Source organism: Fonsecaea nubica (genome assembly GCF_001646965.1).
Source record: "Fonsecaea nubica strain CBS 269.64 chromosome Unknown Scaff1, whole genome shotgun sequence".
Taxonomy (NCBI): domain Eukaryota; kingdom Fungi; phylum Ascomycota; class Eurotiomycetes; order Chaetothyriales; family Herpotrichiellaceae; genus Fonsecaea; species Fonsecaea nubica.
Genome location: NW_019173674.1, coordinates 804,484 through 832,257, shown reverse-complemented (window position 1 = coordinate 832,257; position 27,774 = coordinate 804,484). Strand labels below are relative to the sequence as shown.

Genomic DNA, 27,774 nt, shown 5'->3' with positions numbered 1-27,774 from the left:
CCACGATATCCACAGATATGTTTTTGTCTGACCGTCAATGCCAAGCTCTCGTGACAACCTCCCGGTGGAGTGATGTAAGACTTGGCCCGCCGACCCAATGTTTTCGCTGACTTTGCTTCCCCAGCTTTTCTCTGTTTTGCTTCAACCTTTTTCTCCATTCTCGGCCTCTTCTCAACCGACAACTCGGCGTACGGGGCAATGCCACCAGTGCCAACACGCCTGACGGGCAAACAGAAGGCCAACAGCAACTGCTAGCTGATGATCATGGACACGACGAAGCTCGAGCTTTATGACCATCATCCGGGAAGCAATGGCCACGTCCACGTGTCGGCCACCACTTTGGGCTCTCTGGGCCCGCTGAGGCCGTTGTCCAACACCCCGTCAGACTCTGAGTCGGGGGAAGACGACGATCGTGATGGCTCCAAAAAGCGCAAGAGGCCCATGAACGTCACGTACGTGCTGGCAATTTCCACTGTTGCTCCATCGTGTTCCCCTGTTCATCTTATCTTCATAATTATGCGCATCTTCACTAATGCCCGAGTTTGACAGTTGTGAAGCCTGCAAGGTCCGTATGAATAAGTCCCGGGTATCCTCTATCGAGTTGGACTGATTTTGTGGAGCAGCAGCGAAAAGTCAAATGCGACCGTGCTCAGCCTGCATGTGGGTGGTGTTCTCGGAATGATCATCCATGTGAATACAAAGAGCGGAAGAAGCCTGGCCTTCGAGCCGGTTATGGCAGGGAGCTAGAGGGAAGACTGGATCGACTAGAGGCTTTGTTGAATGAACAAGGTCGCCAATTGGCCGCCCATCTGGCAGAATCATGCACCATTGACGCTGGAGTCAACTCCGCCAGCAATAGACACAGTGTGCAAGGCTTAGGTTCCGACGTCGCTCGGCCGCGGGTTTCGTACGATGCCCAAGCCATCAATGTCACTGGTGAGCTTCAGCAACAGATTATCGACCCCAACTTGCATGCTCCCACCTCGCGACATGGTTCCCTACAGTATCAGCAAGGAGCTCCAGACCAGCAGATGGCAGCGCAGCAGAGCCATTACACTCCGTCTGCTCAGTCTCACACCCTCACTTCGCCACATTCCACCACAGGATTTCAAGGCGCACACATGTACAATGAATACTCGGCCATGCTTCCCCCATATGACCTTCTTTATGCCTTGGTGGATCTCTATTTCAAACACGTCAATATATGGCTGCCTTTGCTGGATAGAAAGACCACTCTAGACACTCTCTTTGGAGCTTCAACTCTCGACGAAGCCGACCGAGTGCTTCTGCATGCCATTGTTGCAACCACCCTACGTTTCTCGCAAGACCCTCGATTGACCCCCGAGGGCCGCCAACACTATCATGACACCTCCAAGCAGCGTGTTCAGTTGTTTGGCCTGGAAAATTCAAACGTCCGAGCGCTGCAAGCACTCGTCATTCTGGCGCTGGATGTGACGGGTTCGACGAATGGTCCGCCAGCGTGGAATCTTCTTGCTTTGATCAGTAGAAGCATGGTGCAACTGGGGCTTGCGGTTGAATCGGGGTCTGCGCTTGCCTCGCCAATGTATCCTTCGATTGCAACCCTCAGGGCTTCTGTCCTGCCCGAGCCCAAGTCTTGGATCGAGGATGAAGAGCGGCGCAGGCTGTTCTGGGCAGTTTTCCTGCTTGATCGATACGCCACTATAGCCACGGCTTTCGAGTTCGCGCTGGACGAGAAAGAGGTTGACCGGCGCCTGCCTTGCAGAGATGATCTCTTTGCTGCAAACAAGCCGGTCGAGACAAGATGGTTTCGGCCACCGGAGCGCCCCAGATATGCGACAGGAATCGCCGACACCCATGGACATTTCTCTTACCACTGCGAGCTCATGGCTATTCTTGGTCACATCCACCAGTTTCTGAAACGGCCCGTGGACATTGGCTCTTTGACTGACGTGGAACAGTGGCAAGGCTCGTACCGAGCCCTCGACAGCGACCTAAACGCGTGGCACTTCAGTCTGCCTGACGAATTCGCCAACATCACACGCCTTCTAAAATCCAACGTGCCTGCTAAAAATACAAATTGTGGCTGGATCATGCTGCATGCAGCATATTGTCTGACGGTCATTCGGTTGAACTCATCTGCGGCGTATCCCAGCCAGACTTCGCCGATCTTCTCTTCGTCCTACAGCGCTATGCAGCGGTGTTTATCCGCTGTTGAGAATTTGCGTCAGCTCTGTCGTTTCGTTAAGCTCAGTGGCCTGCTGGACCGTCTCGGGCCCCCATTTGCCTTTGCCATCTGGGTCGGGGCACGGGTCATGCTGGTGCACGGGTCGACCATGGATCACGAGGTGGATCCAGACATTGACTTCTTCGTGACGACGCTCGCCGAGATGGGGGAGAATTGGCTCGTTGCCAAACGATACAGCGAAATCCTGAGCCGGGTTTTAGGGGAATATCGACAGTCGCAGAGAGCCAGTGGAGTGACAGGGGAGAGGGTAACTCCGTCGACGGTGAAAATCCTGGCCGACATGCGCCGGTAAGGTGGTTCTGACATGTGATTGGATGCGTGCTAAGTTCATGGAAACAGGTGCGCCTACGATCTCGACTTTCTCATCTCCCGCCAGCCACATGCTGCGGCCGTCAAATCATACCACCCAACCCGAACAAACACCCCGGCCCCCAACGAGCTCGAGTATCTTGATGTCTTTGACCTTTTCAACTTTCCCCGGGTCCCCATGACTCAGGAAGGGGTGGAAAATGGAAACGCACAAGGCCTGGGCCAAGCTGCGCCCCCGGATCTGTCGGCCATGAATGCTGGGATGATCCCGAACTTTGCAGTCCCGAATCCAGAAGCTGATTGGCTCTTCCATACAAATTAATGCCACAAAATGGCGGAGAGGCAAGGTTTGCGTGTGCGGTGACGTGCCCTGATATCGCTTCGGTGTGGCGGGTGTAGCCGAACAAAGATCCCTCACACGGAATTTCTCCAGTTGAGGATTTGTCAGTGAAGATATTTTAGCTTCATCTCTCGTGGTCTCATGCAGAGGATTTGAAACTTGATCCTAAGCCTCAAGACTTGCGGGAGGCAAAAGCGGAACAACAACCCCTCCGAGGGGCAGAGATGAGACAAAACTTTGTGTGTTGTAAACTGGAATTACAGCATTAGGGAAATTTCGTGATAGCGTCAGCAAGGACGGGGGTGGGGGAAGGGGGAAGAACACGACACTGCCCATAGTATTTTTGTACCCGTTTATTATGGCGAGGTTTTGGATCGAGTCAGCCTTACCCGATACCCGATTGGGCGACAAAGGTAGCAAGGGAAAGCCAGAGACTCGTGATGATCAACAGAGGAGAGCATGCCTCGTGGGATGTAAATGAGACGAGTGAGGCTAAGGCTACGTGTGTAACTATTTAAGATGTGACTTGAGAGGTTCCCCGAAACTATCGTATTACGAACCGACCAACAAGATGGGAGGGCGGGGGTGTGAGAGCAAATATCATGAGTACGAGGTACAATACTTTGTCATATCTCTCAGCCCTAAGAAGGATTCTTGGTAGTAAAGGAAGAGGGTGAGATGAGGAGAGGGTCTGACATTTGTGTTCCTCTGCTTTTGTGGTTCCGGGTCGCTTCCACTTGCCCTTGGATACTAAGGTACCTGGGTAGTGAGGCATACGAGATGTACAGTACCAAGTCAGGTACCGATTTTCGCGGCAGGTACAAGTGTGTACGAGTATGTCTTCGTATGTAACTAGTATATTAGCTGGTCCCTATTTAATTGCTTTAGCGCTCTCTAGCGGCTGTTTAGTGCGACCACTCAGGTTCAGTACCATCATACCACTGGGTGCCATCCGGCGCCACCACTACTAGCTTAAAATGACGTAATTCTAAGATCCGGAATGCCGAGATAGTCAGGTGACTTCACGTGACTTTGTGCCTCACCTGTGCTTCACTTGGCCTCCCACCTCCCTCACTTTCTTCCGCCCGTGTGTCATCCATCCCATCCCCTTCTCTTGCCCAAGAGTCATCGCCCGTCTCTTAATCTTATCCTTTTTCTGTATCGCTCTGACTGAAGTTGCTGACCTGATTCACCGCGATCTCTCCCACCGAATGTGGCGAAAAATGATACCCCCATGTCCCATGTCCCTCACTACCTGCGCACAAGTCATATCTTGTCCCTCCCCAAGACTGCGCAGGGCTACGCAGGTACCTTGGCTCGAAGTCTCCAGTCTTCCGCCCCCTGCCAATACCCATCCACAAATGGTCTCCTTGCTCAGTTCACCGTTCCACTGACACATTTGACTCCCTCATCCATCGGGCTGGTCCCTAGTGCCCTTCCGGGGTCATTCGAGTTTCTCTGGGCCCGGATAGGAACTTCAGGCTGCTAACAACCAGGCAGACCCTCATTCTTGGGTCGTGTCGTGAACCACCTCTCAGCACCGCCCGCCCTACGCCCAATCCGTTCAAGCCTATTTCAGCCTCAGACCCATCCCAATCAGCAAGTCACTCCAGATGCTGCATCGAGAAAAAAAACCGCACCTTTTCGTGGGACCACTACGTTGACCTCGTTCATGACAGGGTAGGTGACGATGTGAGTCCCCGCTCTCTCGGCACGCGGATGGCTGCTGTTTCCTGCATCGAACAAACGTTCCATTATTTTGTGTTCGTGGTGATCGATCAACCACCACGTTTCGGACCCAAACTCACTCGTCTCCCCGGTCCAAACATCGCAAACAACACCATTCCGCAGTGCTCAGCAGTTCCCACCCCATCTCTCCGGCTCAATGCCAACCCCTACGCCGCCGTTGCTGGGCCTAGTCCTTACAATCAGGCCGGATTCTTATTTGGTCGACACCTTGCATCTCGACGTTTCTATTGGTACCGGTTCTATTCTCAAAACGTGGCACGCTGGGGGCGTGGTTGGTTCTTTGCTCTTTCCAACCCAGGCAATGTACCGTCTTGTTTGTTCCCCATTTCGACTACGCAGAATACTTCTCATCTTCAAAAGAATCTACGGCTTCTTGTCATTCATTGGGCCAATTTTGGCCCTCGACACATGACTCCATGCGTCGCTACTTCCCTAAACCCCCCGCCTAACTGCATCAGTCAACTGATTGGTTCCTTCCTAAGGCTACAGTTATGACTTCCATGATATAAGACTCTGGAAGCACCAGGTGCCTACATCACCTCACATTTGTGTATTCAACTGTTTCCTGCACATATTTCAAAACTTCTCTTTTTCTGACTCAAAGTGATTTTGCCCACGGCAGTTTTTCGTCCTTCCTGCAACTCTCTCCACTGTGCAAGTATTACTGAATCTATTTCCAAGACCAGGACAAGCATGTGCTATCAGATTGTCGAAAGATATGCAGTATGCCGCTGTCTGTACCACAAGCATTCGGTTGATCCATGTCAGCGATATGGTCAGCGAGGTCATTCTACGACCGAGAAGACAGTGCTCGTTGGATTCGCCTGTCCAAACCATTCAGCGAAGAGGCGTTCAGACCAAGCATCATCATCATCGCCATCTGACTCCAAGCCCTCTGGTGGTCGTCCATGGCACGACTCTGGGTACTCTAGCGGTGGCTACCCTTCAACATCTGGCCGCCGGTGAAAATGTCGGGTTCTTCCACCCTGGACCCTACTTTCCTGAGACGACAGCGAAAGCTTTCCGAGCGTTTTCCTCTCTCTCGATGGACCGGACGAAACGGGCAACTCCTAGTCGGTCCGGCGGCAGATCCAATCTGCCGGAACGCCCACGTCATTCGATTATTCTATCGGTCGCAGGTCGACGCAGATGACCCACCATTCGTTGCTTTGATTTACAACGGGCTCACTGCACGTCAATATGCGCGGGCACCCCAAGTATCTGACATGTCTGTGCTGAGCCGGGACCGCAACTCTGAGCTTCACCAATACACTCAACCCCTCGGGATGCTTCGTGGCGAGAACTGCACACGCCAAGGATGACAAATACTGAAGCACTCGGCACCAATGCTGGCGCATTTTCGAGCTGCGGAAAAGCACGCACTCCCAGGTGGCTATTGGGAAATCAAAACTCTACACACTCGACGATCTTACGCCATGGCTACGGTCGACACACGTCACAGTCTACTCATTTCTGCTTTTGAATGGATGCAAGGTTCGGATCGGCGACCTGGTGTCGCAGGAACATCAAGTCCGGAGCGTATGAGCGATGGGGCGCAGGCGTCTCCTAGTAATGTACATCTCACCGGATGGAAAGGGAAACGGACGGCGCTATTTCCGGGTACTTTCCTGGAGATCTTTTGATCTGGTTATGGTGTTGGGAATTCCCTTATGCAGAGCATTAGGGAGTGTTGCATGGGCGTAGCCACAATGATTCCTACGAGCATGAAGTCTACGACAGCGACTGCGGATAGGTATATTTTGGGATTGATTCATCTATATGATATATGTACTACTCCACAGCGGGTGCTGTGACCCGGAGGACCGGGGATACTGGTTGGCATCACAGATGTCTGGAACATCGTTTTGGGCATGGGCTGCCCGGGACAAGCGAGAAATGGTCAGGCAACCAGAATCCATCACCGCCGTGTCATTTACTTTTAGATACTTCTTGTCTCAGTGCCGGTTGGAAGACAGGCAGCAGCAAGGCTTTCTCTGCCTGTGTTCCGGACCTTTGCGCCATCATGTCACTCTGTCTGGGCTGGCAAATTTGGACTGGTTTTTCGCCCTATGAGGAATCTGATCTTCACACCGCAAAGGCGCCGAGGACGTGGGAACGACTGCACACCAAAAGTCCGCGTGGAACAGGCATTGATCACGTCGATTGTTCCCGGAGGGGGCCGCATAGCACTGCTCGTCCTCGTCACCATGATGTTTACTACATCTGCACTAGGTATGTTGGACGGCGCATGACGGATATTACGGCCGTGGTCGTCCAAGAAGTCCAAATCGACACTCGACATACATGCCCCCGAGTCGGAGTAATTGCATGCATGAGCAGCCCAGCCAATGTGACCGACAGACTGTGCCACTTATCGTCTCTTGGAACCATTCCTAGGGCTTTCACGGCTATGACCGGTGCCCTAGACCATGCGGTTCGCCGGATATTCTTACAATCTCGGACGGAGCTACATACGCACATACGACTGGAAAACTGGTACTACCCTAGACCAAGAGTAAGATCCCGAAGTCGACGATGGTGGCGGGCAAAAGTTGCGAGCAAAGTCCTCACAGCTTTTCCAAATCAGGATCAACCAGGTTGGGGGCGGAAAATAGTGCTCAGAAAAGCCACAGCTCCCCCTCTATTCAGCCGCAATGGTCGAGCCTAGACAGGGATCCCTGATTTCCCACCCTCGCTAAAGGAAGCAGGATTCGGAGGTACCTTGCACCGTTGGACCCCTACATAGGTACGCACTCTCGGCATGGACGGAGTTCATTGCCTGGACATCCTGGACTACTGGAATGTTTCCAGACTAAACAGATCCCTCGGCTCTTGAGGGTTTCCGATCCTACCACCTCGCTCGCACCCAAACCGTTCCCGGTAGTGGCTGTGGCTGAACATAATAGCCCTGCAATGAGCGAGATAGGATTTTGGCCGATCCGTGAGCGGTCCGTAGCATGGGGCACGTGCGCCGACATGCAGTTATCAGGGAAGATCGAGTCATGCGACTTTCGAGTCTGTCATTTCCCTGATCTGGGGTCGGCTACTGCTGCTTCTTCTGCTACAACTTGGAGGGCCTTTGGGGAAGTTTGTCATCTCTCTGCACAAGGGCACCAAGGGGTTACAACAAGCCCCAATCCTTCGACCTACTCTGCTCCATATTTGTCGGTAGGATGCCTCACGTCTACGAGGATGCCAGAACCGCTCTTCCGAGGGGACATCGTACTCCGCCTTCTCTCCTCTGACGTTGGCTCGTCAGAACTCACTACTTCAACGAGTCTGTTAGTAACAGTTCCGCCAGCTCCTCAAGGCTGTTCTTGAGCGAGGTCGTGGGTACCAACATCCAATGAATGAGAAGATGTAAAAGCTTTTAGCCCAGAAGGATATCGAGGCTACCCGTCACCCACCCATGAGCTGCCATCACTGCTGACGAATGGACTGACTGGTCATGTTCGTGATGATGGACAACCTCTCAACGACTTTCGGCACTTATTGTTGAGGTATTGTTTGCCGTCGGCGATTTGTGGAGGAGGTGCACCGAAATACAAGTTCGCCATCGGAGAGTTTGATAGCTCAAGTTTCGGCAAGACATATCTGCGAGGTACCAGGAGTTGATCGATCATGCGAGGTGATGTGGCGAACCACGGGGAGAACTTTGGGCCGCCTGAAGTGCTCAAACATTCTCAAATCTTTTCGGAGGAGTTGCTTCTCACCACTGCGTCTGCGCACGACACTGTCGGGATCTGTCCCAGGTTGGTGAAACTCTTTGCTGTTGATATGACCAAATTCTCCCTGATCTGTTGGTGTCTGGGCTTCCCTGGCTGGTTTTCCTCGGCGACCTTGGCTGGACTGGAGATTCGCTGTCGACTTCTTGCATTAGCATCCGGTAAATACGCCGGTGAGTATGGGCCTCCACAATCCTATGGCAAGCTGTGGCTATTCATCAGAGCTGAAAGCTCTTTTGGGCTGGTCACCGCACAAGTTGAAGGCGTGTGCTGTGACGGTTAAGCGACAGGAAGGAAGGACAGAGCCATGGCATCGGAGCAGGCATCTTCGTTACAACAAGCTTTGGATGTCGCTGTGCTGAACGAAGACAACAGGAGTCCAATGAGCACGTACGGATGTCTTGACATTTACGAACTGGCCGCTGTGGACTCTCAGGCAAACCAGAAGGAAGAGGGGCAGAGAGTGGGACAGGCACAGCAAGACGATCGACAAATACGAGCTCGGTATCGCCGGTGGGATGTTCACCCGAAGGAGGGGGCCAAACTATTCACCAATTCCCTCGTCTCTCCATCAAAAGAAGGCAACAGACTCTGGCTCTGTTCCTTACACGACGAAGACAAGACCCTGGCCAAATGCTCGCCGGAAAGAACGCGGTATAACAGAGACAACAGGTGGAGAACACAGGCTCGTGATTGATCGAGTCCATCCTTGCTACGTGGTTATGTGCCTCGCCGACACTTGTTATCAATAAATACAGACGCCCACTCACACAAGTTCTGAAAGTGATCGTGATCGGAACATGGACATATCATCTGTATGAGTCTTGACTTTGATTGAGTCTTACAAGGTCTTTACAGACTGAAGGAATCCTGTTGCTCGGGAAAACTCAGACACGACAACACCTTGGCAAGCTCAGGCACGTTTAGGCATCTTACACCAAACCTCATCATACCACATATCCCAAAGTGACGATGACACTCCCACCCCTCCTCGTCGGCCAAGTCTGCGCAGTAACTGGAGGATTAACAGGGATCGGACGAGCTATCACCATCCTCTTCCTGTCGCACGGCGCTAAAGTGGCCATCAACTATCTGCCCTCCCACAACAAGGATGAAGAGAAACTCCTCACATCGTTGCGCACCGAAGCATTTGACGCTATCAAATCCCGCTTGCAACCTTCCTCATCATCGCCCGTGGCCGTGCACGACCTCCATGATGTGCCCCTGCTGACCGTTCCGGGAGACATTGCGCTTCCAGAGACGGGTCAGGAGCTCGTCTCGCAGACGGTGTCTCGTTTCGGGCGGCTGGACACATTCGTTTCCAACGCAGGCATCTGCCGATTCGAGGAGTTTCTTGAGATCTCGCCGCAGAGCTACCAGCGGCATCTCGATACGAACCTGTCGGGCGCCTTTTATGCCGTTCAAGCCGCCGCGCAGCAGATGGTGCGCCAACAGAACCCTCAGGGCGGTAGCATCATCGGCATCTCGTCCATCTCAGCACTTGTCGGTGGAGCCCAGCAGTGCCACTACACGCCCACCAAAGCCGGCATCTTGAGTCTCATGCAGTCCACGGCCACCGCGCTGGGCAAGTACAATATCCGCTGCAACGCTCTGCTGCCTGGCACGATTCGCACGCAGTTGAATGACGAGGACTTGAGGGATGGGAGCGACAAAAAGACCTATATGGAGGGACGCATCCCCCTCGGTCGACTGGGGAAGCCTGACGACCTGGCCGGGCCCGCACTCTTCCTCGCCCAACCTGAGTTGAGCGGCTATGTTACTGGAGCAGCCCTTTTGGTGGACGGAGGAGCGTTTGTGAATTTTCAGTGATGTAAACGGGCATGCATATATGTACAAGTATGTGCGGAGGCCAAAGATTACACGGAACATTCGAAGAAAGGGATGCGAATTACAGCCCGCGGTTATTTCATGAAACGGGCACAGTCAATTCTGTACGCTTTGATGGCAGTGCCAGACCAGATCTTTGCTCGTTCCTCAGCCGTCAAGTCCTGCGAGGCAAGGATCGCTTCCACTAGGTCGTGCCAGTGGCTCCATGATTTGATGACGCCGGGACCGCCAACATTACACACCGGCCAGTCGGAGCCGAACATGATCCTGGACGGGCCAAAGGCTTTGAAGACGACGTCAACCCAAGGCCTCGTCCGCTCAACAAGAGCGGTGACAGCGGTCGGACTGGTGTCGTTCTGTTCCGGCAGTTCAGAGAAAAACCCCGAGAGTTTCATATAGGTCGACGGATGTCGGGCCATTTGTTCGATACAGTCTTTCCATCTTGTGAAGTCCGCGTGGCTGTACGCGAGGGATTCCTGGGCAGACAGCCGTAGGTTGGGCTTGCAGAAATGGTTGATTATGATTACTAGGCCGTTTCCGTTCTCGTAGACTCGCTCCATCATCGTACATGCTTCCTGGAGTTGGTGTAACCCACCAGATCGAGCGTCCACTCCCAGATCGAATGTGAGGCCGTGGTCTCCTAGCCATTGTAACCCTTCGATGAACTTGTCCTGCAGCATTGTTCCAGCGGGCTTATCCTGGACGAGATAGCGGAACCCCTTGATGAGAGACCACTCCTTTCCCGCACGCTCTTGGACTTGTCGGATGTAATTCGCAAGACCCGCCTGGCCGGCCGGTACTGGTGCCCACGGCACGATTCCCAAAACCAACGCGGCGTCTTCAGGCCGGTGACCCTCGCCTGCTCGCGGGCTGCCTCGGGCGATTCTGACCAAAAAGTCAACTTCCTCGAGAACATGCTGCCATACATTGTCTTGCAGCCCCGATCTGCGGTCTGTCTCGAGGAAGATGAAACCTCGCAAATTGGCAGATTGGTCCCGTGCGGCGGCGCGATACTGGTCGAGGGAGTTTTGTCTGTTCAGTGGATGGTCTGCCGCGAGGTCGCCGGTCCAGTTCAGTGACGGGATATGGGAGGCCGCGTAGAGGTGGATGTGGGAGTCTACGATATCTTTGGTTGCCGTGCTGCTGTTGTGCTCAGATGCCATCTTGTCCTTCGTGTAATAATCACCCAAAGGGCAATATGGGGAACACGGTTTCTAGCCTTCTTCTGGCTATTTTGCCCACACTGTAGTAAAGCGTTGAGAAGGGGGAAGACTCTAGCAAACATAGGGGACAAATAGCCTAATGACAACAGACAGCTTCTCCCTAACCCGCTGAGGTCACAATGAGTAACACCCATGGCTCCCTGTTAGATGGCTCGACAGAGGTTACCATCGTGGACCTTCGGTGTTTCGGGCCAATGTTGGTAGAGAGGTAGAGACAGCCAACCGTAGGGACGGGTTATTGCCAAGCTGTGGTTCATAGGATCCCATTGTGAGAGGCTCTGGATCTTCTGTGGACGCAAGTAGTAAGGTTCAACAGCACAGGGCTATGATGAGAGGAGGAGTAGTGGTTCAATCTGATCTTGTGTCTGCGGAACCCAGGCGGCCCAGGCACAGGGAAAGTCGGCGGTATTTGCCGTCACCAACTGCGTCAAATAATGTTCATCGCGTCATTTGAAACGCGCCGAGGATACAAATGACGACGAGGTCCACGAGGTCAACGAAGGTCTTCAGACTTTCGTGGGTGGTCTGACTATCTGCCGTTGGATAGACTTTACCATTGCCCTTTATTTGCCTTGTTGCCGTGTGTCTGAGGGAGTATATAACTCACGAGTGAGACCGTTTGCCATTGAGGAGAGGGATTTTGATCTCTCCAAAAAAAGCAAATGGCTTCCCATATCCAGTTCATCACGAGACCAAAGTCACATTGAAACCCAGCACTCTCACTTACTCAGAAACCATATCATGACGACCCTATCTTCCCCGAGAAGAATGGATCATCCGCAGAATCATTCCTTCCCGACCCCTCCTACCTCCGCAGCCTCTCCTGCGCCGAGCACCGCCTCGCTGGGCAACCGGACGTCTTCTCTCCCAACCCCGCGTTCGCACCGTCTGCAGCCGGGGTCGCAGAAGGAGATCGCCCTCATAAACTACTTGGACGACCGCATCTTGAAAATCACACGGCGATATGCCAAAAAGTTCAGCCACGAGGGGCTCGAGAGAGACGACACGCCGGGCTATACGACCTACGACGAGTTTGTGGCCGACGTCGATCCTCTGGTGGACGTTGTCTGGATAAGCGGCACCCCGACCATCCAGATCCCCTACCTGCTGTCTCTCGCGGGATTGGCATGCAACTATCTCGAGGCCTTTCCCTTCTCGACCTCGGTGTTCTCTCTCACGAGCAAGATTGATCAGGGGTTTGCGACCCTGCTGCAACCCCCAGAGAATAACACCTTCTCGGCCACCATACCCTACCAGGTCTCCATGACTGAAAAAGTACGCATCAAGTCGCTCATCGAGGAGACCCGTGTTGCCGCCGTGAATGCCGCGTCGGGCAGTGGTCACGACGCTCGAATCCACGACCTCTCCGAGACGGAGACGGAAGACGATGACAAGGACGCAGAGGAAGACGATGAGCAACAGCAGAACATGTCTATATCGCTTGGACTGTCCCGGATATACAAAAGGACGTTGGAGATTCTGGGCGATTCGCTGGTCGCAGATGTCGTGCTTCAGACCCAGAGCAATGATTGAGAGAGAAAGAGACATGTTCTTCACTTGATGGGCACTATCCAGAGTGCTAGGATGGCCTCAGAGGCGAGTGTACAGATCTACGGGTCGATATGCGAGACTACTCCGTCCAGCACAGCAAAAGCACCTGCCTGTACAGGAGCTCGCAGCACCGCGGACAAGTCAATGGGACCGGCACTTCCCAGAGTTCATGCGAGACTGATAGAGAGGGGCTACATTCTGGACGGCAGCATATCACACTCTTTGCTTCCCCCAACTTCTGGTCACCTCATCTCGACCAATGCAAAGACATCAACGGGTCTGTTGGGTGCAGCTTTTTGTGGGCTCCAATGCTTTGCAACAAGGCAGCCAATCAGACGCGGCCACGCTCGGCCTCTGACGCTCACCGACATCCGCCACGCAGCACCAGCACGCACCAGGTACCAGGAACAGGAAACTTTATTGAATGGTCTGATTTTCAATTGATGCCCGAGGAAGTTCTTGGGTCACACAAATCAAGTTCACAGCAATGTCACGGACCATGCATGTTAAACTTTGCAGAAGTAGAGAGCTTGACCGGCAGAGCTCTCTCAGTCTTTGCTTCTGCTTCTGCTTCTTAACCTCAAGATCGAGCTTTGCCCCTGCCACTTTGCAAGTTGCAGCACTTTGAAAATATTCAAAATGGAACTGTTTATATTTCTTCTGTTCGTCCAAACGGCGCTCGGTTTCGCAGTCACACCACTACCCCGACAAACCGAAGAACTACTGGTGCCGACGACAACAACAACCACCGAATCTGTTACATCAGTGGTTCCGACGACATTTTGGACCGCTACTTCAACCATCACTCCGACCAGATCCCAGGTACAACTATCAGCTCTGATAACGATTGCGCCGTTGTCGGCCAACCCTCTCGAAAAGCGACAATGTTGTTGGAATGATCAAGGGTTCCGGGTAGATTGTGCTCAGTGGACAGGATATTACTACACTTGGGGACCACCCGGCGACCCTTATCAAGGAGGGCCTCCTGGTTGTGGACAGTCTGGCGATGGCGGAAGTGGTGGGAGTCCGGGAACCGTGGTTGTTTATCAAAATGGGGGAAACCCAACGGACCTGGCCAGTTGGTCCGCGATCCTGGGAACGCTTTGTCTGGTGCTTCTATTATTCATATGAAGCCCTTGATTCTGCGCAAAGTGCAGCTTACAAGGTCGGAGGAGAGTCTCAGGCTCCTATCTGTGGCGGAGTGACAACATGGCTTCGCTCAGGCATACAAGGTACAGCTCAATGACACAATTCTTCAACAGTCAGATCGACCTCTTTCACAAACATCGTGACATCTGCGGCAACAAATCTGAGACCAGTATTATGGGCCAACACCCATTGCCTAAAGATCGGTTTGTTCATCACCAGCCATCGGCACACACGCTGCCTGTTTGTTGATACTGCCTAGAGATTAGCCATAAAGCATGTCCTTTTTTGGAGCCCTCTCTGCCTTGTGGTTTCTTTCTTTTTGTTGGGATCGGGTCATAATCAGGAAAGACTGACAAAGACAGCACACAGCAATCTCCAGTGGAAGCGCATCGTATAAATACACACGTCGTTTGTATAGAATTGTGCCCAGCAGAGCTCAACCGGGCATCTTCCACCATAGCTTCAACGTCGACCTTTTGCGCCCAAGATTGTACGCTCCCAACCAATCCAAGCCACTTGAAGTATATTTGGGAAAAAGTTTGGGTCAGGTTGGTGTCGACATACTGCGAGGCTGTACTCCAAAGTCGTCCTTTGGGGGCTGCCTCTGCCTCTGCTGCTCTCTCGCTGTCAATCTTCCAAGATTGAGCTGGACGGTCGGATTCAGAAGGCCGATCGGGTCATTTCCGTGGCGCCCTGGACCGCGAACGAACCATGGTTCAGAACAGCACCTCACACGTTACAAATGGGTCCATCGGGGGTGGTATTTGCTTCAGCCTTGACTGCTTCAGGGTTTTCGATGGTGACAGACCAGAGCACTGTCTCTTCCGCTTCTTTTGTGGCGCCGGTTCGGTCAACTGTCGCCTCTGGGAGGGATGAGTTGCCCTCGGTTTGGTCTTCAGGCCATGGAGTTCAAGGGTCTTTGGGTGGCCATGAGACTGAGACTGAGACAGAGACTGCCGATTTCGTTCTCACGTTGTACCCGATCCCTTCGGCTTCCAGCTCGATGCCTTTGGTGACAGTCACAGGGGAACCGTGGGGAGATACTACAAAGTCCCGCCTTTGTCATCCATGAATCAGACACTTTGAGCCCGACCGGCTCTACGACCATTGCACCTGTTCCCCCGAGAGCCATTTCAATCGCGACATCCGCAGCTGCCGCCGATTCATTTGCCTCTCAAACGACGACGACGACGACGCTCATAACCCGGGTTAGGACCACATTGTACGTGACGACAGTTACTACGGTTCCCCGTCCGTCTACTACCCTAACGAATTCTACGTGGCTGGTGCGGACAAACAGTCTTCACCTGACCGAGCAGGACGTGGCCAGCATGGACGAATTCTACAATGTCGTCGAGTATCTCGCATATCCGTCCTCCAAGTCAATCTCCAACGATGTCGAGTGCGGGTTCAGCAGTGTCTCCGCGAGTCTTGACGCCGAGACGGTGACGGGGACGGCGGTGCCACCACGAGGAACAACGTCAACCTCAAACCGCAGTGTTACTCCCAAGTATCACTCCTAATACTACCACTACCACTACCACTACCACTACCACTATCGAGCAGCAGCGGTATCAGCACTACAACCTCGTCGGACGGAGGTGGAGGTGGAGGTGGTCACGGCCACGACCTCGCCGAGCAACGCACCCGTTGGGCTTACAGGCACAGCACGACCGAGCACACTGAACACCCTCCTCGGTCGACGTGGTCAGCGTGTATCGATTGGCTTTAAGCGTGGAATGAATGATGCGGTCACAAACATGGCCATTGCATCAGGCGGTCGGACAGGACAGGACAGGAGAGGATAGGATTTAAATCAATCTGACATTCTGCCATTCTGCCATTCGCCATTGCTCAAGGTCTCAATGGCTCGATCTCATTGTGGATACGCATACACATATGTGTGCACCTAGCTGTACTTGTACTTGTACTTGTAATTGTAGAACTCGGCCATTCCTGGTGGTGCAGTACAGCCAGCCAGCTCCTCTTAAGCAAGATGGACAAGGTACAAGTATCAAGTATGTCCCCCTTTGGAGTCAAGGCAATATGAATGAATCGTTCCCGTCCTTCCTGGTCTGTGACAGCTGTTGTCCAAGAAAGCCCCCTAGAGACATGCCCGGCCCGGCCAGCTTTGGGTTTGAGGGAACATGACTTGTACAGAATTTCCCAGCACCCAGAGAGTTCAATCTTTCTTCTGGTCCTCGTCGTTGGGCTGGAAATTCAGCTGGTTCCCATTGTAAAACTGCTGGTTCCTCTTTCCTGCAGCATCTGCGGCGCGCTGGTCAGCGAGTGTGCGAATCCGGACGTTATTCCCCGCCGCAGAACCAGCACCAGCACCAGGAGGCTGATCTGCGTTCCCACGTCCGCTGCCCGTAGGCGTCGTCTGTTCCGCATCGCCCGACCCATACCCAAGCAGTGACCGTACACCACCAAAGACCATCCCTGCCGTTCCACTGACGAGGTTGTACCCTCCACTCACAACACCCCCGAGTAGCCCGCCTCCCAGAGCCAATCCGCCGGAAGCGTACGAGTCAACATACCCTTGCACCGGGACCATGACGAAGGTACAGCTCCCCGTGATACCCAGGTCGGAGAGTTCAGTGTCTTCTTCTCCCGCTTCAATTGTGCGGTTCGGAAGGGGTGTCAGGATGAGTTTGAGATTGTATGGCACGCCACTTGTCCTGGCGGGTGAAGCAGTCGAGCTGGCCGAGTCAATCCAGGGACGGATTTCTTTTGTGATGGTTGCGCTTGAAGGGAATGTATTGCGCAAGGTCGAACCGTCGAATGTGCGGACTTGGACTCTCACATCCCCTCGAGCGTGCAATATTGACGTTTTTGATTTGGCATGCGAAGAAGCAGTTGAAGAACCCAGGGTTTCCGGCGATTGACCATGCTTCCTCATTTCATCCAACATCCGCCTCTCCTCCCGATCTGCTTTAATCTGTGCTTTGATCCTTTCACGTTCCTCGCGTTGTTTTTGTTCGCGCTCTCGTTGCATTTTGATGTAATCTGCCCTTTGCGCTTTTTGTTTGTCACTCTCCGCACTGGAACCTGATGATAGTAGGGGTTGGGCTGAGACTGGAGATGGATCCGTAGGTATGGCGTGTCCTCGCGGCGCTGATGAGGAGGGAGGTGACGGAATGGGACGGTGCTGTGTAGGGTAAACCTGTTCTCCCGCAGGTACAGGCACCGACGGCGTTACCGGTGGACTTGTCTGTGTAGGGTGATGTGATTCAGTAGAGGTACTGGGTTGTGCCGGACCAGAGTCCTCCTGCACACTGTTCAGGTCCCCAGACGTGGGCTCCGTTTGATGGGAGTCACTAGATTCATCTTGTGGTTCGGATTGATGTGTCCTATGACAGTTCAGCCTGGGAAACAGTCTGCGATATCATAGATGCATACCGGGGGTCCTGGAAGGACGATGTTCCTCCATCTTGTCCAAATGCAGAAGCGAGGCGAGTCTTTAACTGCTCGGTCGAAACCTCTGCGGACTGAAGGTTTTCTTGTACTCGCGCATCCCTACCCTTGTCAACATACGGGCTGCAATCTCTCGGCCGTCTCCTACTTTATCACAATGATTGCGGGCGTGCTGTGGATCGGGCAGATCGAATTCAGAAAGCCGGCTTCTTCAGAGCCCTCGTTGAGTAATACTGCCACAGTTTGTGAGGAAACGGCTGGCGATATCTACTCTAGAGCGTCAATGATTTCGAACCATAGACATGAGGGAAATGCATTACCGAGGGATCCCTCAAGACGGTTTCCCATTCCCTGCTGGCTTCTGTGCTGGTATCTGAGCGCGGTTAACAAGACTGCCGGCTGCACCAGCGGACAGCTTACCAGATACAAAGCACAGGACAGCCTTTCGTTCGTGAAGCGCTGTTGATATAGCACTCGACAAATCTCCGTTATAGAACATCTTGAATGTAGAGTGGATCGCAATGGCCGATGTCTTGCGTCGATTGCGAATCAACTGATGCTGAATTCATATGCAAGCGGAGATGCGAGGATCTTGAGACGTCATTCGGCACGCGCAGCACCTCCGAGAAATTATTTTGCGACTCTGCTCTCAACTGTCCTTCTCACATACAGCTTTCATTTGAGGAGAAGACATGGCCAAGTATGACTTGAAGCTCCTCCGGTCACTTCTATCGCGCTCCGGGGGTCCTTCTCGTCCGTTCACCAAAGCCCAATCTCGTCGTCTTGCGACCGAGAAGCCCCCAACACCACCAAACAACAATGAGGACTTTGTCTCAATAGTTGACGCACCTCCACGTCTGGTGCGCACCGGCCAAAAACACAGCAAAATCGGCATTGCCATACTCTCGCTCATCCCAATCACTGCTTTTGTACTCGGCACCTGGCAAATCCAACGGTTGGAGTGGAAGACCAAGCTCGTCGCAAGATACGAAGATCGTCTCGTGCGCCCACCACTACCCCTACCACCGAGGATCGACCCCGAAGCTATCCATGAGTTTGACTACAGAAGAGTGTATGCCACAGGGAGATTCAGACATGATAAAGAGATGCTCATCGGGCCGAGGACGCAGGACGGGAAGGATGGTTTCATGGTGGTCACTCCTCTAGAACGAGAAGGTGGGAGTACTATCTTGGTCAACAGGGGTTGGATCAGCAAAGAGAAGAAATATCAGGTCGATAGAGATCCGGAAAGCTTGCCCAGAGGCGAGATCACCGTTTCGGGACTGCTCAGAGAGCCTTGGAAGAAGAACTTCTTCACGCCAAAGAACCAGCCAGAGAATGGCAAATTCTATTTCCCCGATGTTCACGAAATGGCAGAGGTTGTGGGCGCTGAACCTGTCTGGATCGAAGAGACCATGACTCCCGACTTATTGGTTAGCTATTCTCGGGAAGCGAGAGGGATACCGATCGGGAGAGCCCCAGAAGTCAATCTGAGGAACAATCATTTGCAGTATATTTTTACATGGTGAGTGTCTGCGCTTGGTTTGCAACATATCGTATCTCATTAATCCGTCAGGTACTCATTATCCGCCGCCACAACGCTCATGATGTGGATGCTGTTGAAGAAGAAACCGGTTGACAGAGCTCGACGAGTCCGCCATGTCACCAACTGGTAGCATTTTCAACGGTGATCATTGATCCGATAATTCATCGAGATTTAAGCCAGCAGCGACGTCCTTGGGAAGCAACTCTTTCGCAGCTTTCACAAGCTCTCCATCAACTTGGAACAACCGTTGCCTACGCATCAGCATTAGGACGTCACTCTGATCGATGCGTTTCCGCCGCGCGTGGGTTGAGTAAGCTCCCAGGTCTTCGCCGACTTGATCGAAATACCATTCGGTCGCCTGTTCAAGAGCTTGCATGTGGTCCCTTCCAAGTTTAGGCCGACGATTGCCGAGCCGGGCTTGTGCTTCAATGGCTGCCCGTCTAATCAGGCTTCTGGGCAAGGACGGTACCATTTCCCCTTGTCGAGTCAACTTTAATTTCTTCCGACGGGTATGTTGAGGCGCTGGTCGTGGGGCCTCTTCCCTAACAGAGCCTTCAAGAGGAGCTCCATATTCAAGGTCCGCTTCTGGGTCCGCTTCTGGCTCGGGACTTTCTTTTCGTTGATGGCCATCGTGTCCTGATGGTGACGCTTCGACGAGTCTTGCCTCCCCAGCGCGCTGAGCATATTTTGAAGTTGTTTCCGTTTCCGGAATCGGCAGTTGGAAGTCTGTGTCATCAAAGGTCGGGATGTGTAAATTGCTCTCGTCAGGTGCGGCTATGGATGGGGATCTCTGAAGATCCTCGAGGCCCTTCAAGGCCTCAGTTTCCCCTCCCTCATCCCGAAGAGGTGTGTAGAAATCTTTGTTGGTTTTCTCCAGACTCTCTGGAAAGCCCTGAAAAAGCGACTCTCTTCTGATTTCGAGCTCCGAATGGAAACCATCCATGTCGATCATCCCAAAGTCGTAACGTGACAGATTTTCTGTTGGTTCGACTGTTTCCGCCCTTCTGCCTCTCTCGGATAGGAACGTAGATTCCTCGTCTCCGCCATTAAAGCTGACCTGTCCGACAGGATCTGACGCAGGAAAGGAACGTCTAGACATACGGCGGCTGGGTTCAGGCGAATGTGTTTGCCTCCCGTAATCTAGAGACCGGAATGTAAATGTTGGATCCAGATTGTATAGCTTGCCGTCGTCATCTGGCAGAATTGAAGGCGTAGGAGCGGCTGGGAGTTCGCTGTCCTCGTCATCGTCCTCAGTTGGTTGAGGCATTTCAATGCTCTCCAGACTTTCGTCAATGTCCAGGGCCAGACGTGGTCTTTTGGCATTCTGCGCGACATCCCCCTCATTCAGCGGACTTTCAACCCATGGCGCTCTGTTTTCTTTTCCCCTCACAGTTCCAGGTGTAGGTATTACTTTTTTACTGGCGGGTGCAGTAATCTTAGCTAGCTGTCTCAAGATACCTCTCGCCGAGTCGGGTCGCACGGTCTCGCTGAATGCCCTCCTCCTGCGAACTGAGCGCGTCTTGGCTCCGCTTCGTTGTTGAAGGGCGCGGATCGCATGGGGTGTGGACGGCGCATATCGCGAAGGGGTCTGCGTAGCTTGCGTCTCTTTCAAGGTTTGTTTTCGAGAAGACATGTTGGAGTTCTGAGATTATCAAAGGTCAGAGAAGTCGTGCGCCCTGTTCATGAATGAGAGGGGCCGGCAAGTCATTGGGAGACGCGTCTTGGTCAACTCATGGCGACACGAGATCACGTGAACAAAGTCGCTGAACTCGCGTAGTGCCAATAGACTCATTTCTTTTCTCGTCAATCAGTTGGCTCTGTCCCAAGTTCCATATGATGGCCTCGTAGGCCACTTGTTAGTCTCCTATGTCTTGGACATGTTCGTTGTTGTCTTCTCTCGCTCGCACAAAGTCCACCTCTAGGTCACGGACCGTCCCCAAACTAGGAATAATATGGACTCGCTGGCAACATGTTGCTGCCGGGTCTATCGAAGAACCTGCTCCCGACTTCGCTCAACAGCTCGAATCCATGAAAACCCGCCACATGCCAACTGATGAAGGCCCCTGGGATGGATTCAATATCCGCGCTCTGCGGAAAACCCTGCAAAGCCACCTTTCGCTTTCAGATCTCCGACCACCAAATAGTGTTCCCCCAGGCTATCATCAAGTGTCATTCAACAGCCTACCTTATGAGCATGAGCTAGGCCATGACGGTGCTGAAAAGCGCCATGCTCCTAGTGACGAATGGAAATATCGAGTATGGGCCGGAGGCTACATGGAGTTTCAGATTCCCAGCATATGGACAGCCCGGCCGAAATTCGTCGCTGTCAAGGAGAGAATTACAGACACTCGACTCGTTGGCGACCTTACCAGTGAGAACGCGAAAGTATTTGTCACGTTAACAAGGACACTCTTTCCCGCCATGGTAGATGCCCGGGGAAAACCCGTGCGTAGAAGACTGGGAGGTCTCCGCGCCACGAATCGAAGGGACAACATCGTGCTTAAAGAGGAGAAATACCTCTGCTTCATGCGGGAAATCCCAGAGGGTCTAAAGTCGACCGCTCCGCCGCGTATACTCAAGCCCCCCTCTAACCCGGTGTACTCGCAAAGTATGATCCCTTCACCAACGCTGCTCTTCAGATTCAGCGCCCTATCCAGAAACGCCCACGCCATCCATCTTGATGCAGACTATACCCGACAGGTTTACGGTCTTCCAAAACTCATTGTACATGGGCCCCTGACCTCCGTCCTCATGTTGGATATCCTTGGTGAAGCTCTCGCTCTTCACACGGTTGGGAAGCCGTACACCTTGGCCATTCGGACATTTCAATACAAAAATCTCCTTCCGCTTTTTGTGAACGAACAGATCACCATCGCCTGCAAGAAGGTGCATGACATTCAACCGCAAGGGACGAAATTTAGGACTGCATTCGGAGCGACATGGGAAAAATGGGAAGTCTGGATTCAAAAAGGTGCGGGAGGAGATGCCACGACAGCCGTTCGAGGATCTGCGTGGGTTTCGCCAGTATCGCATCCTGGTTCAGAGGCCGCTGCTAAAGTTGCTGCTGAGGCACCAGCTCCGTCGACCGAGGATTCCCAGGATCAATACCTAATTGACGAGGAAGAAGAGCAAGCTGCTAGCGGTGCCTCGGAGGGATGAGCATCCTTGAGACCGGGTCCGACCCAAGAAGCCCGTCGCCATTAACGGGATTCAGATTTGGACAACGCACCGAGGTAGATGTCTCGTGGAAATAGAGCATCCATGTTCTCCCAGGGCTCTGATCACCGCAAGAAGGTTCTCTACGCTCCTCGGAACAGATGCGTTCGCGCCTTTTGAACACCCCGACGTACCGTCCCCCTGCGTAACGTGGGCAACCCAGAAACATTAGACCCGGGCTCCTCAAGGAAAAGGTGACAACCTGGACTGGATCACCCGTTGCATGATACGGAACAGCGCTTGCCTAAGAAGGCCTGTCCACGGTCGACGGAGGCCCGAGACATCATTTGCCAGCTTGAGTATATGCCTCAACATTGGATTTCAGGTCACTGGGCTTTTGAAGCGGACATTGCAAGATAGTGACTTGCCATGCCAGGAGTTGTGCCCGTGTCTCCTGGAATCTTCGTATCGAATCCTTGTGGACACCGTGACGAAAGCTCTCATTGACATGACGTGGCAGCTGACGAGGGGATGAATTGAACGGTCGGAGGAAAATCGTAATCCTTGAAGAAGCAAAATGATTTCCCTGGCCGACCTTTGTCGCTTTCCTAAATACACACCGGTATCTTGTCCGACAGCACCAGTTCTTTCCATGACCAATGGCCTCCTGCAAACAGAATCCCAATTCATGTTACCGCCAATTCACTCAAAGCATTGACTTTTCTATCCAAGATGTACCATAGTGCCAGACCCATGCTCCGATCTTTAAATTGCGTTTCCAGTGTCAACGTCAAGACACACAGCCCTGCTCCCTCGATAAACAAAGGTCGAAGGGAATGCCGGCTTCGCAGGCAGCAGGTTATACGTGCTTCCACCCATTCCAAATCAGGATATGCTGTTCATCGATGATACACAGCTCCCCAGTCTCCTTTCTATCCTCCAGCGAATTCTCCCCTTCTTTGACCCACCTTTCCATTTTCCTTTTGACTTCCTTCGTAGTCTTGGTCTCGCGTGGCAAAATGTTTCTTCTAACTCGATTTGTCCATACCCCAACGACGTATTGCGTTGCGGAAACAAAGTTCTCGTCAGGCCCAAAGTGCGTGGCGTTGTAGGCTTCCACGGTGTATCCAACGCGTACCGACGGGTTGACGTATATCCGATCAGCGGAACCGGGAGAAGTGAGGTTCATGTCTGTGTGGATGAGACAGCATTCACTGGCTTCAAGATGCTTGCTGGCAAGACTATCGCTCAGTGCACGGAACTGAAGTCCATCGTAGAAAGGTGTGCTGTCCATCGCGATCATCCCATTCCAGCATGCTGAGACTTTGGTTGGGAGACCCTTGAGCATTGACTCACGAGACTCCGGAGAACGGAAATAGGGAAATACAGACTGGACTGTGGCCAATCTTTCATTATCCCTTAGAACGAATGTATCGTAATAGGCTGGTGGCAAATGGAAGTCAAGGGCACATGCGGAAGAGAAGGAACCTTGGTTCGTGGCCAAGAGTGTAAGGACGTCCTGTGGGCGGAACACGACATCATTGAGGAAAAGGATCCTATCGTACTTTTGCCCTAGCTCGTCGCGGAGCCTGAAGAGAGGCTTTAGAGATAGGTTCCGTAAGCGAGCGAGGTATGGAATTCTTCGCATCTCTTTACCCCATTGCGTTCCCACACTCGTGGTCTGAATCCAGCCCTGCCGAGGGACACCCTGATCATCGAGGGGACCAGCGTTAATTTCGTCTTCGTGCGTAGTTGGATCCAAGACCGTTTGGTGAGGAATGTTGTTCTGCGCCAGCACATCATCCAGCATTTTCAGAACTTCCTTTGTGTTGTCCAGGCTCCCCGACTCGTAGATGCTCACGTATACATTCTCCTTTCCCAGCACTCCTACCAGATCGAGAAGAGCCTGACCCCATCGCTCGGAGATGACATGTGCATTGGTCCAGAACTGGGCGACGATGAAGATCTTTTGATTCTGTAGCGGCGTCGGTAGAAGCGCTGGGGATGTGTATACATGGTCGAGGAGGTTACGGGTGAACTCGCGGTGGTGTTTTAGAATCGTGAGCAGGTCAAAGACAAAGAATGTGAACAGAACGTAGAGGAGAAGCCGCAGAGCACGGCGTTGAAGAGGAGAACGGCGGTAGGATCGCGGCGGAAGTAACATGGCCAGGGCAGGAGACGGGGGCCATCTGTTTGCGAGATGAGAGCATCGTGGGAGAACCAAAGGTTAGACCTTGGGACACTGTCCGGGCGCGTTTGACATGTCTTGGTTCTTGAATCTGAGTGGGAGGAGTCGCGTTGAGGCTGATGAAAAAGGAGTCGGACCGGGAAAAACATCATGCCGAATTAGACCAAGCAGCCAAGTTCCTTCAATGCCTCCGCAACCAAATGTCCTTCTATCCTCGCCTCGTCCTTGACACGGTCAGGGCTAGTCAGGGCTACTACATTCGGCGAAGCATATGATGGAGGCGTGAAATTTCCACGTTTGCGCGGACCCATGAAGCGCAATTTCTTACCAAGATCCAATGCAATGTCACTGTGCCTTACTCAAGAGTGTCGTTTCCTCTGGATGATTGTGGCGCGTGGATTCGGGGACAGAAAAAGCAAGTTTTGAGGGGTCCTACTCACCTCCGCAAGAGGGGGATAGAACGCTCTGTATGGTGGATAGATTGGTATTTGTCCTGGGAACTCCTCCTGCGTGTCTACACACCGGTGCATGGATACCTGCATATCATCACGAGCTGAATGGATCACCAAAGGCTACCTGCGTGGTTGCACGATGCAGCGTACAGGATCCCGGACAAGGTCGTCGAATCAACGGCGACCCAGCAGAGGAACAAACATGGATATGAGCAACGTTGCGTATGCTGTGCAGCATCAGGTAATTTCCACTCCAATTCTGGCTATATTGACTGCAGGAAGATACAAGATATCACCATCCAACGATGCGTGGTAGCTGAGGGTGCTGGTGCCCGGCCAACAAGGTCAGGAAGAGCCATTGCATCCCTTTGTATGACCACACCCATCCAAGAAACCAATGCCTGAGAGGTCTGTGGATTGCCACAACAGATGGTTCAGAAACAAGACGACAATCAGTTGGTACCTCGTAGATGTCGGAAAAAAGGGAGGAATGGGTACAATCGATGCGGCTTTAGAACTGCGCATCATGATGGTCTTGGCTTGACTTCAGCTGCGGTCGCTGGGATCATCTTCCTAGTCATATAAAGCACGCACATCCTGCTGTCCCAGTCCCATCTCGGCCTTACAACGCTGTCAAACATCCTCAAACATCCCTTCTTTGCCCCCGACGACTCCCGAGTCACCCCGTGTGAGCTTTGTGCATTGTTGCTGGCTTTGAGACAAAGATTCAGAGATCCTCCCACCATGCGGCTCTGCGTCCTTCTGCTTCTGCTGGTCTTGCTCAGCTTCACCAGCGCAGCATCGGTGCCTCGTCCGTCCAGTGATCGTTATCCCATCAATCGCCGGCCGCAGACTTTTACCACGCGGAACGTCACATCCACCTCAGACACCTTGTCCCTCAACATCGATCCTGACATAGTCAACCCGGTCTGTGGTGGAATTTATGAGGCCAACATCAACATTCAGACTGCACCGGACCCATTCTACCTTAGCAAATTCTGTCAGAACGTTTTGGGTTATATCGGCGGCCCAAAAGGCGACAAAGATGTAGACGTCATCTTCGCTTGCACAGGCTTCAGTACCTCAGGCATAGGAACTCGAGACGTCAAGATTATCTTCAATACCCAAGCCAACTCGGCGATAGATGCTGGCAAAACTGGTACACAACTGATCCCAGCAAACATGCAGCTTGTCTCGGAGAAGGACAATGTTTTTTACAGTTCAGAGGTGAACATTGGAGTCAAGAGAAACAGCGGGAATGGGGATGTGGCCTTTCAGCACATCTATTGTTGACCGAGTCGAGCCTAAGAGGTGGCCGATCTGTTGGGTGCACGTTTCTGATACATGGGGAGTTGTAAAGTGTCGAGGAGAGCTTTTTCGACAGGAGCCAAGATGGCAGTGAGGATTTCGTCCGGCGTCCTCAACCCATCTGAGTTGCTCGAACAGAGTATTGCGGGGAGAAGAAACATATTGTCTGAGGTTGTGGGACAAAGGAGGAGGCATAGCAGGGCTGTGGTATGACAGAATACCGATCTGGAAGCACGATTCATTCGTGCTCAGGGCTCCAACCCGAGACCAAAATTCATGCCTGGAAATAGACAGCACAGGTCGCGAACTGCTCTCAACGACATTCGTGATATCAACCAAGCCTGTCAAGCAATTGCCGGCGTCTTCGATCCACCAATTCTTCCTGAACTTCTTCCAGAGTAGGCAGGCGCCATCTCACACCATCGCCGGCGTCGCCAGGTAATGGCTCCCAATCTGAATCCTCGTCTTCTGCGCCAGCCAACTTCGCCACCCTCTCAACAGCCTCCTTTTCTTTCTTCCTCTCATATTTCAAAAGCGTTGGATTCTCCTCGTCAGGCCCAAACCCGAAATATCTGGCGTCGAGGTTCCTCCGATTGATGTCCAGCTGGGGTTTCTTGGCTGCTTCTTCTTCATCGTCGCCGTGGGCTCTCCTCTTAGCCGCCCGCTCAAACATTTCCTTCACCCCGGGTAGCTCTCTCGCCCTTCCAAAGTATCTGTACCCTTTCCCTCCCCCGGAAACCTCTCGCCCTTGATCGTCAAAGACTGTGCCTCCCCCTCGCATATAATTTGGTCCCCCAAGCTCCCGTATCCGTCGTTCCCACCCCCACTTCTCTTTCATTAACTTGTTGATCTCATCATTTAGATCCCTAATCTGGAAGTCGGACAGAGACTCGTCTTGTATTCTTGTTACTTTGCGCGAAATATCCCTGAGGATTTGGCCGCGCCACTTTTCGCACAAGGGCACCGTATCAACAGTAGAAGGGGCCTTTGGTCGGCGTAGGCTGGCAGACGGGAGGAGACCAGATTCGGCAGCCTGTGCGGCGCGGAACCGGAAGAGCATGGACTGCGCCTTTTCTGAATTGCGTGCCATGGCTGGATATGTGAGCCTGCAGCGCTTGTGGTGATTTCGTGGTCCAACGGAAGTTGTGTAGTGGTAGGCACCACGAGGAATGCGCTGATGCGCGCAGGATCGAGTTGTAGACGCGAACACTTGTTCGTGGAGATGCCGAGGATTTGGTGCGCTTCAGAGGAACCAGATTTGCGTCAGACGTGGCCTCACAAAACAAAAGGGACTCAAGTTGAGTTGACAAAGCGTTTAAATCTTAGAGTGATCTGTGAAGGTTTGCGAGACTGCGAGGTTGCGGAACTCGATGCGGAGATCGCATGATTGGGAAAAAAAAATTGTGGGGGAAACACTTTCGAGCGGCATTCACCAGACTTTCATAGCTACTGTCCAACAGCTGTTGCTCAAGCGTCCGCAGATCTACTCATAGCATATGTGTCGCGCAGTGATTGTGATAGTATGCGACTTGGTCTCTTCGTGTTCTTATTCGTATAAAATGCTATAATGCCCCCATCTAGTTGCG

At 52.8% G+C, this 27,774-nt stretch overlaps 14 protein-coding genes across 14 annotated transcripts; 9 read left to right on the top strand and 5 right to left on the bottom strand.

Moving 5' to 3' along the window:
• Nucleotides 1-264: 264 nt before the first annotated feature.
• Nucleotides 265-2,858, top strand: AYO20_00305 (hypothetical protein; the record flags this gene model as incomplete). Its single annotated transcript, XM_022638616.1, has 4 exons — nt 265-452; nt 624-660; nt 711-2,515; nt 2,567-2,858. 4 exons carry the CDS (start codon nt 265-267, stop codon nt 2,856-2,858), a joined length of 2,322 nt encoding a protein of 773 aa, XP_022505581.1.
• Nucleotides 2,859-8,246: 5,388 nt separating this feature from the next.
• AYO20_00304 (hypothetical protein) lies at nt 8,247-8,633 on the top strand (the record flags this gene model as incomplete). The annotated part of the gene is made up of 1 exon (XM_022638615.1): nt 8,247-8,633. The coding sequence occupies one exon, from the start codon at nt 8,247-8,249 to the stop codon at nt 8,631-8,633; it is 387 nt and encodes a 128-aa protein (XP_022505580.1).
• Nucleotides 8,634-8,657: 24 nt separating this feature from the next.
• Nucleotides 8,658-9,047, top strand: AYO20_00303 (Syntaxin pep12; the record flags this gene model as incomplete). The annotated part of the gene is made up of 1 exon (XM_022638614.1): nt 8,658-9,047. One exon carries the CDS (start codon nt 8,658-8,660, stop codon nt 9,045-9,047), a length of 390 nt encoding a protein of 129 aa, XP_022505579.1.
• A 275-nt stretch (nt 9,048-9,322) lies between these two features.
• Nucleotides 9,323-10,180, top strand: AYO20_00302 (hypothetical protein; the record flags this gene model as incomplete). Its single annotated transcript, XM_022638613.1, has 1 exon — nt 9,323-10,180. The coding sequence occupies one exon, from the start codon at nt 9,323-9,325 to the stop codon at nt 10,178-10,180; it is 858 nt and encodes a 285-aa protein (XP_022505578.1).
• A 92-nt stretch (nt 10,181-10,272) lies between these two features.
• Nucleotides 10,273-11,361, bottom strand: AYO20_00301 (hypothetical protein; the record flags this gene model as incomplete). The annotated part of the gene is made up of 1 exon (XM_022638612.1): nt 10,273-11,361. The coding sequence occupies one exon, from the start codon at nt 11,359-11,361 to the stop codon at nt 10,273-10,275; it is 1,089 nt and encodes a 362-aa protein (XP_022505577.1).
• An 828-nt stretch (nt 11,362-12,189) lies between these two features.
• Nucleotides 12,190-12,954, top strand: AYO20_00300 (hypothetical protein; the record flags this gene model as incomplete). The annotated part of the gene is made up of 1 exon (XM_022638611.1): nt 12,190-12,954. The coding sequence occupies one exon, from the start codon at nt 12,190-12,192 to the stop codon at nt 12,952-12,954; it is 765 nt and encodes a 254-aa protein (XP_022505576.1).
• Nucleotides 12,955-15,452: 2,498 nt separating this feature from the next.
• On the top strand, nt 15,453-15,853 carry AYO20_00299 (hypothetical protein; the record flags this gene model as incomplete). The annotated part of the gene is made up of 2 exons (XM_022638610.1): nt 15,453-15,631; nt 15,688-15,853. The coding sequence occupies 2 exons, from the start codon at nt 15,453-15,455 to the stop codon at nt 15,851-15,853; spliced, it is 345 nt and encodes a 114-aa protein (XP_022505575.1).
• A 450-nt stretch (nt 15,854-16,303) lies between these two features.
• Nucleotides 16,304-17,119, bottom strand: AYO20_00298 (hypothetical protein; the record flags this gene model as incomplete). The annotated part of the gene is made up of 1 exon (XM_022638609.1): nt 16,304-17,119. The coding sequence occupies one exon, from the start codon at nt 17,117-17,119 to the stop codon at nt 16,304-16,306; it is 816 nt and encodes a 271-aa protein (XP_022505574.1).
• Nucleotides 17,120-18,230: 1,111 nt separating this feature from the next.
• On the top strand, nt 18,231-19,067 carry AYO20_00297 (hypothetical protein; the record flags this gene model as incomplete). The annotated part of the gene is made up of 1 exon (XM_022638608.1): nt 18,231-19,067. The coding sequence occupies one exon, from the start codon at nt 18,231-18,233 to the stop codon at nt 19,065-19,067; it is 837 nt and encodes a 278-aa protein (XP_022505573.1).
• Nucleotides 19,068-19,229: 162 nt separating this feature from the next.
• On the bottom strand, nt 19,230-20,717 carry AYO20_00296 (hypothetical protein; the record flags this gene model as incomplete). The annotated part of the gene is made up of 1 exon (XM_022638607.1): nt 19,230-20,717. One exon carries the CDS (start codon nt 20,715-20,717, stop codon nt 19,230-19,232), a length of 1,488 nt encoding a protein of 495 aa, XP_022505572.1.
• A 233-nt stretch (nt 20,718-20,950) lies between these two features.
• AYO20_00295 (hypothetical protein) lies at nt 20,951-22,243 on the top strand (the record flags this gene model as incomplete). Its single annotated transcript, XM_022638606.1, has 1 exon — nt 20,951-22,243. The coding sequence occupies one exon, from the start codon at nt 20,951-20,953 to the stop codon at nt 22,241-22,243; it is 1,293 nt and encodes a 430-aa protein (XP_022505571.1).
• An 856-nt stretch (nt 22,244-23,099) lies between these two features.
• Nucleotides 23,100-24,404, bottom strand: AYO20_00294 (hypothetical protein; the record flags this gene model as incomplete). Its single annotated transcript, XM_022638605.1, has 1 exon — nt 23,100-24,404. One exon carries the CDS (start codon nt 24,402-24,404, stop codon nt 23,100-23,102), a length of 1,305 nt encoding a protein of 434 aa, XP_022505570.1.
• Nucleotides 24,405-25,624: 1,220 nt separating this feature from the next.
• Nucleotides 25,625-26,173, top strand: AYO20_00293 (hypothetical protein; the record flags this gene model as incomplete). The annotated part of the gene is made up of 1 exon (XM_022638604.1): nt 25,625-26,173. The coding sequence occupies one exon, from the start codon at nt 25,625-25,627 to the stop codon at nt 26,171-26,173; it is 549 nt and encodes a 182-aa protein (XP_022505569.1).
• A 346-nt stretch (nt 26,174-26,519) lies between these two features.
• On the bottom strand, nt 26,520-27,278 carry AYO20_00292 (hypothetical protein; the record flags this gene model as incomplete). The annotated part of the gene is made up of 1 exon (XM_022638603.1): nt 26,520-27,278. One exon carries the CDS (start codon nt 27,276-27,278, stop codon nt 26,520-26,522), a length of 759 nt encoding a protein of 252 aa, XP_022505568.1.
• Between the last annotated feature and the right edge of the window lie 496 nt (nt 27,279-27,774).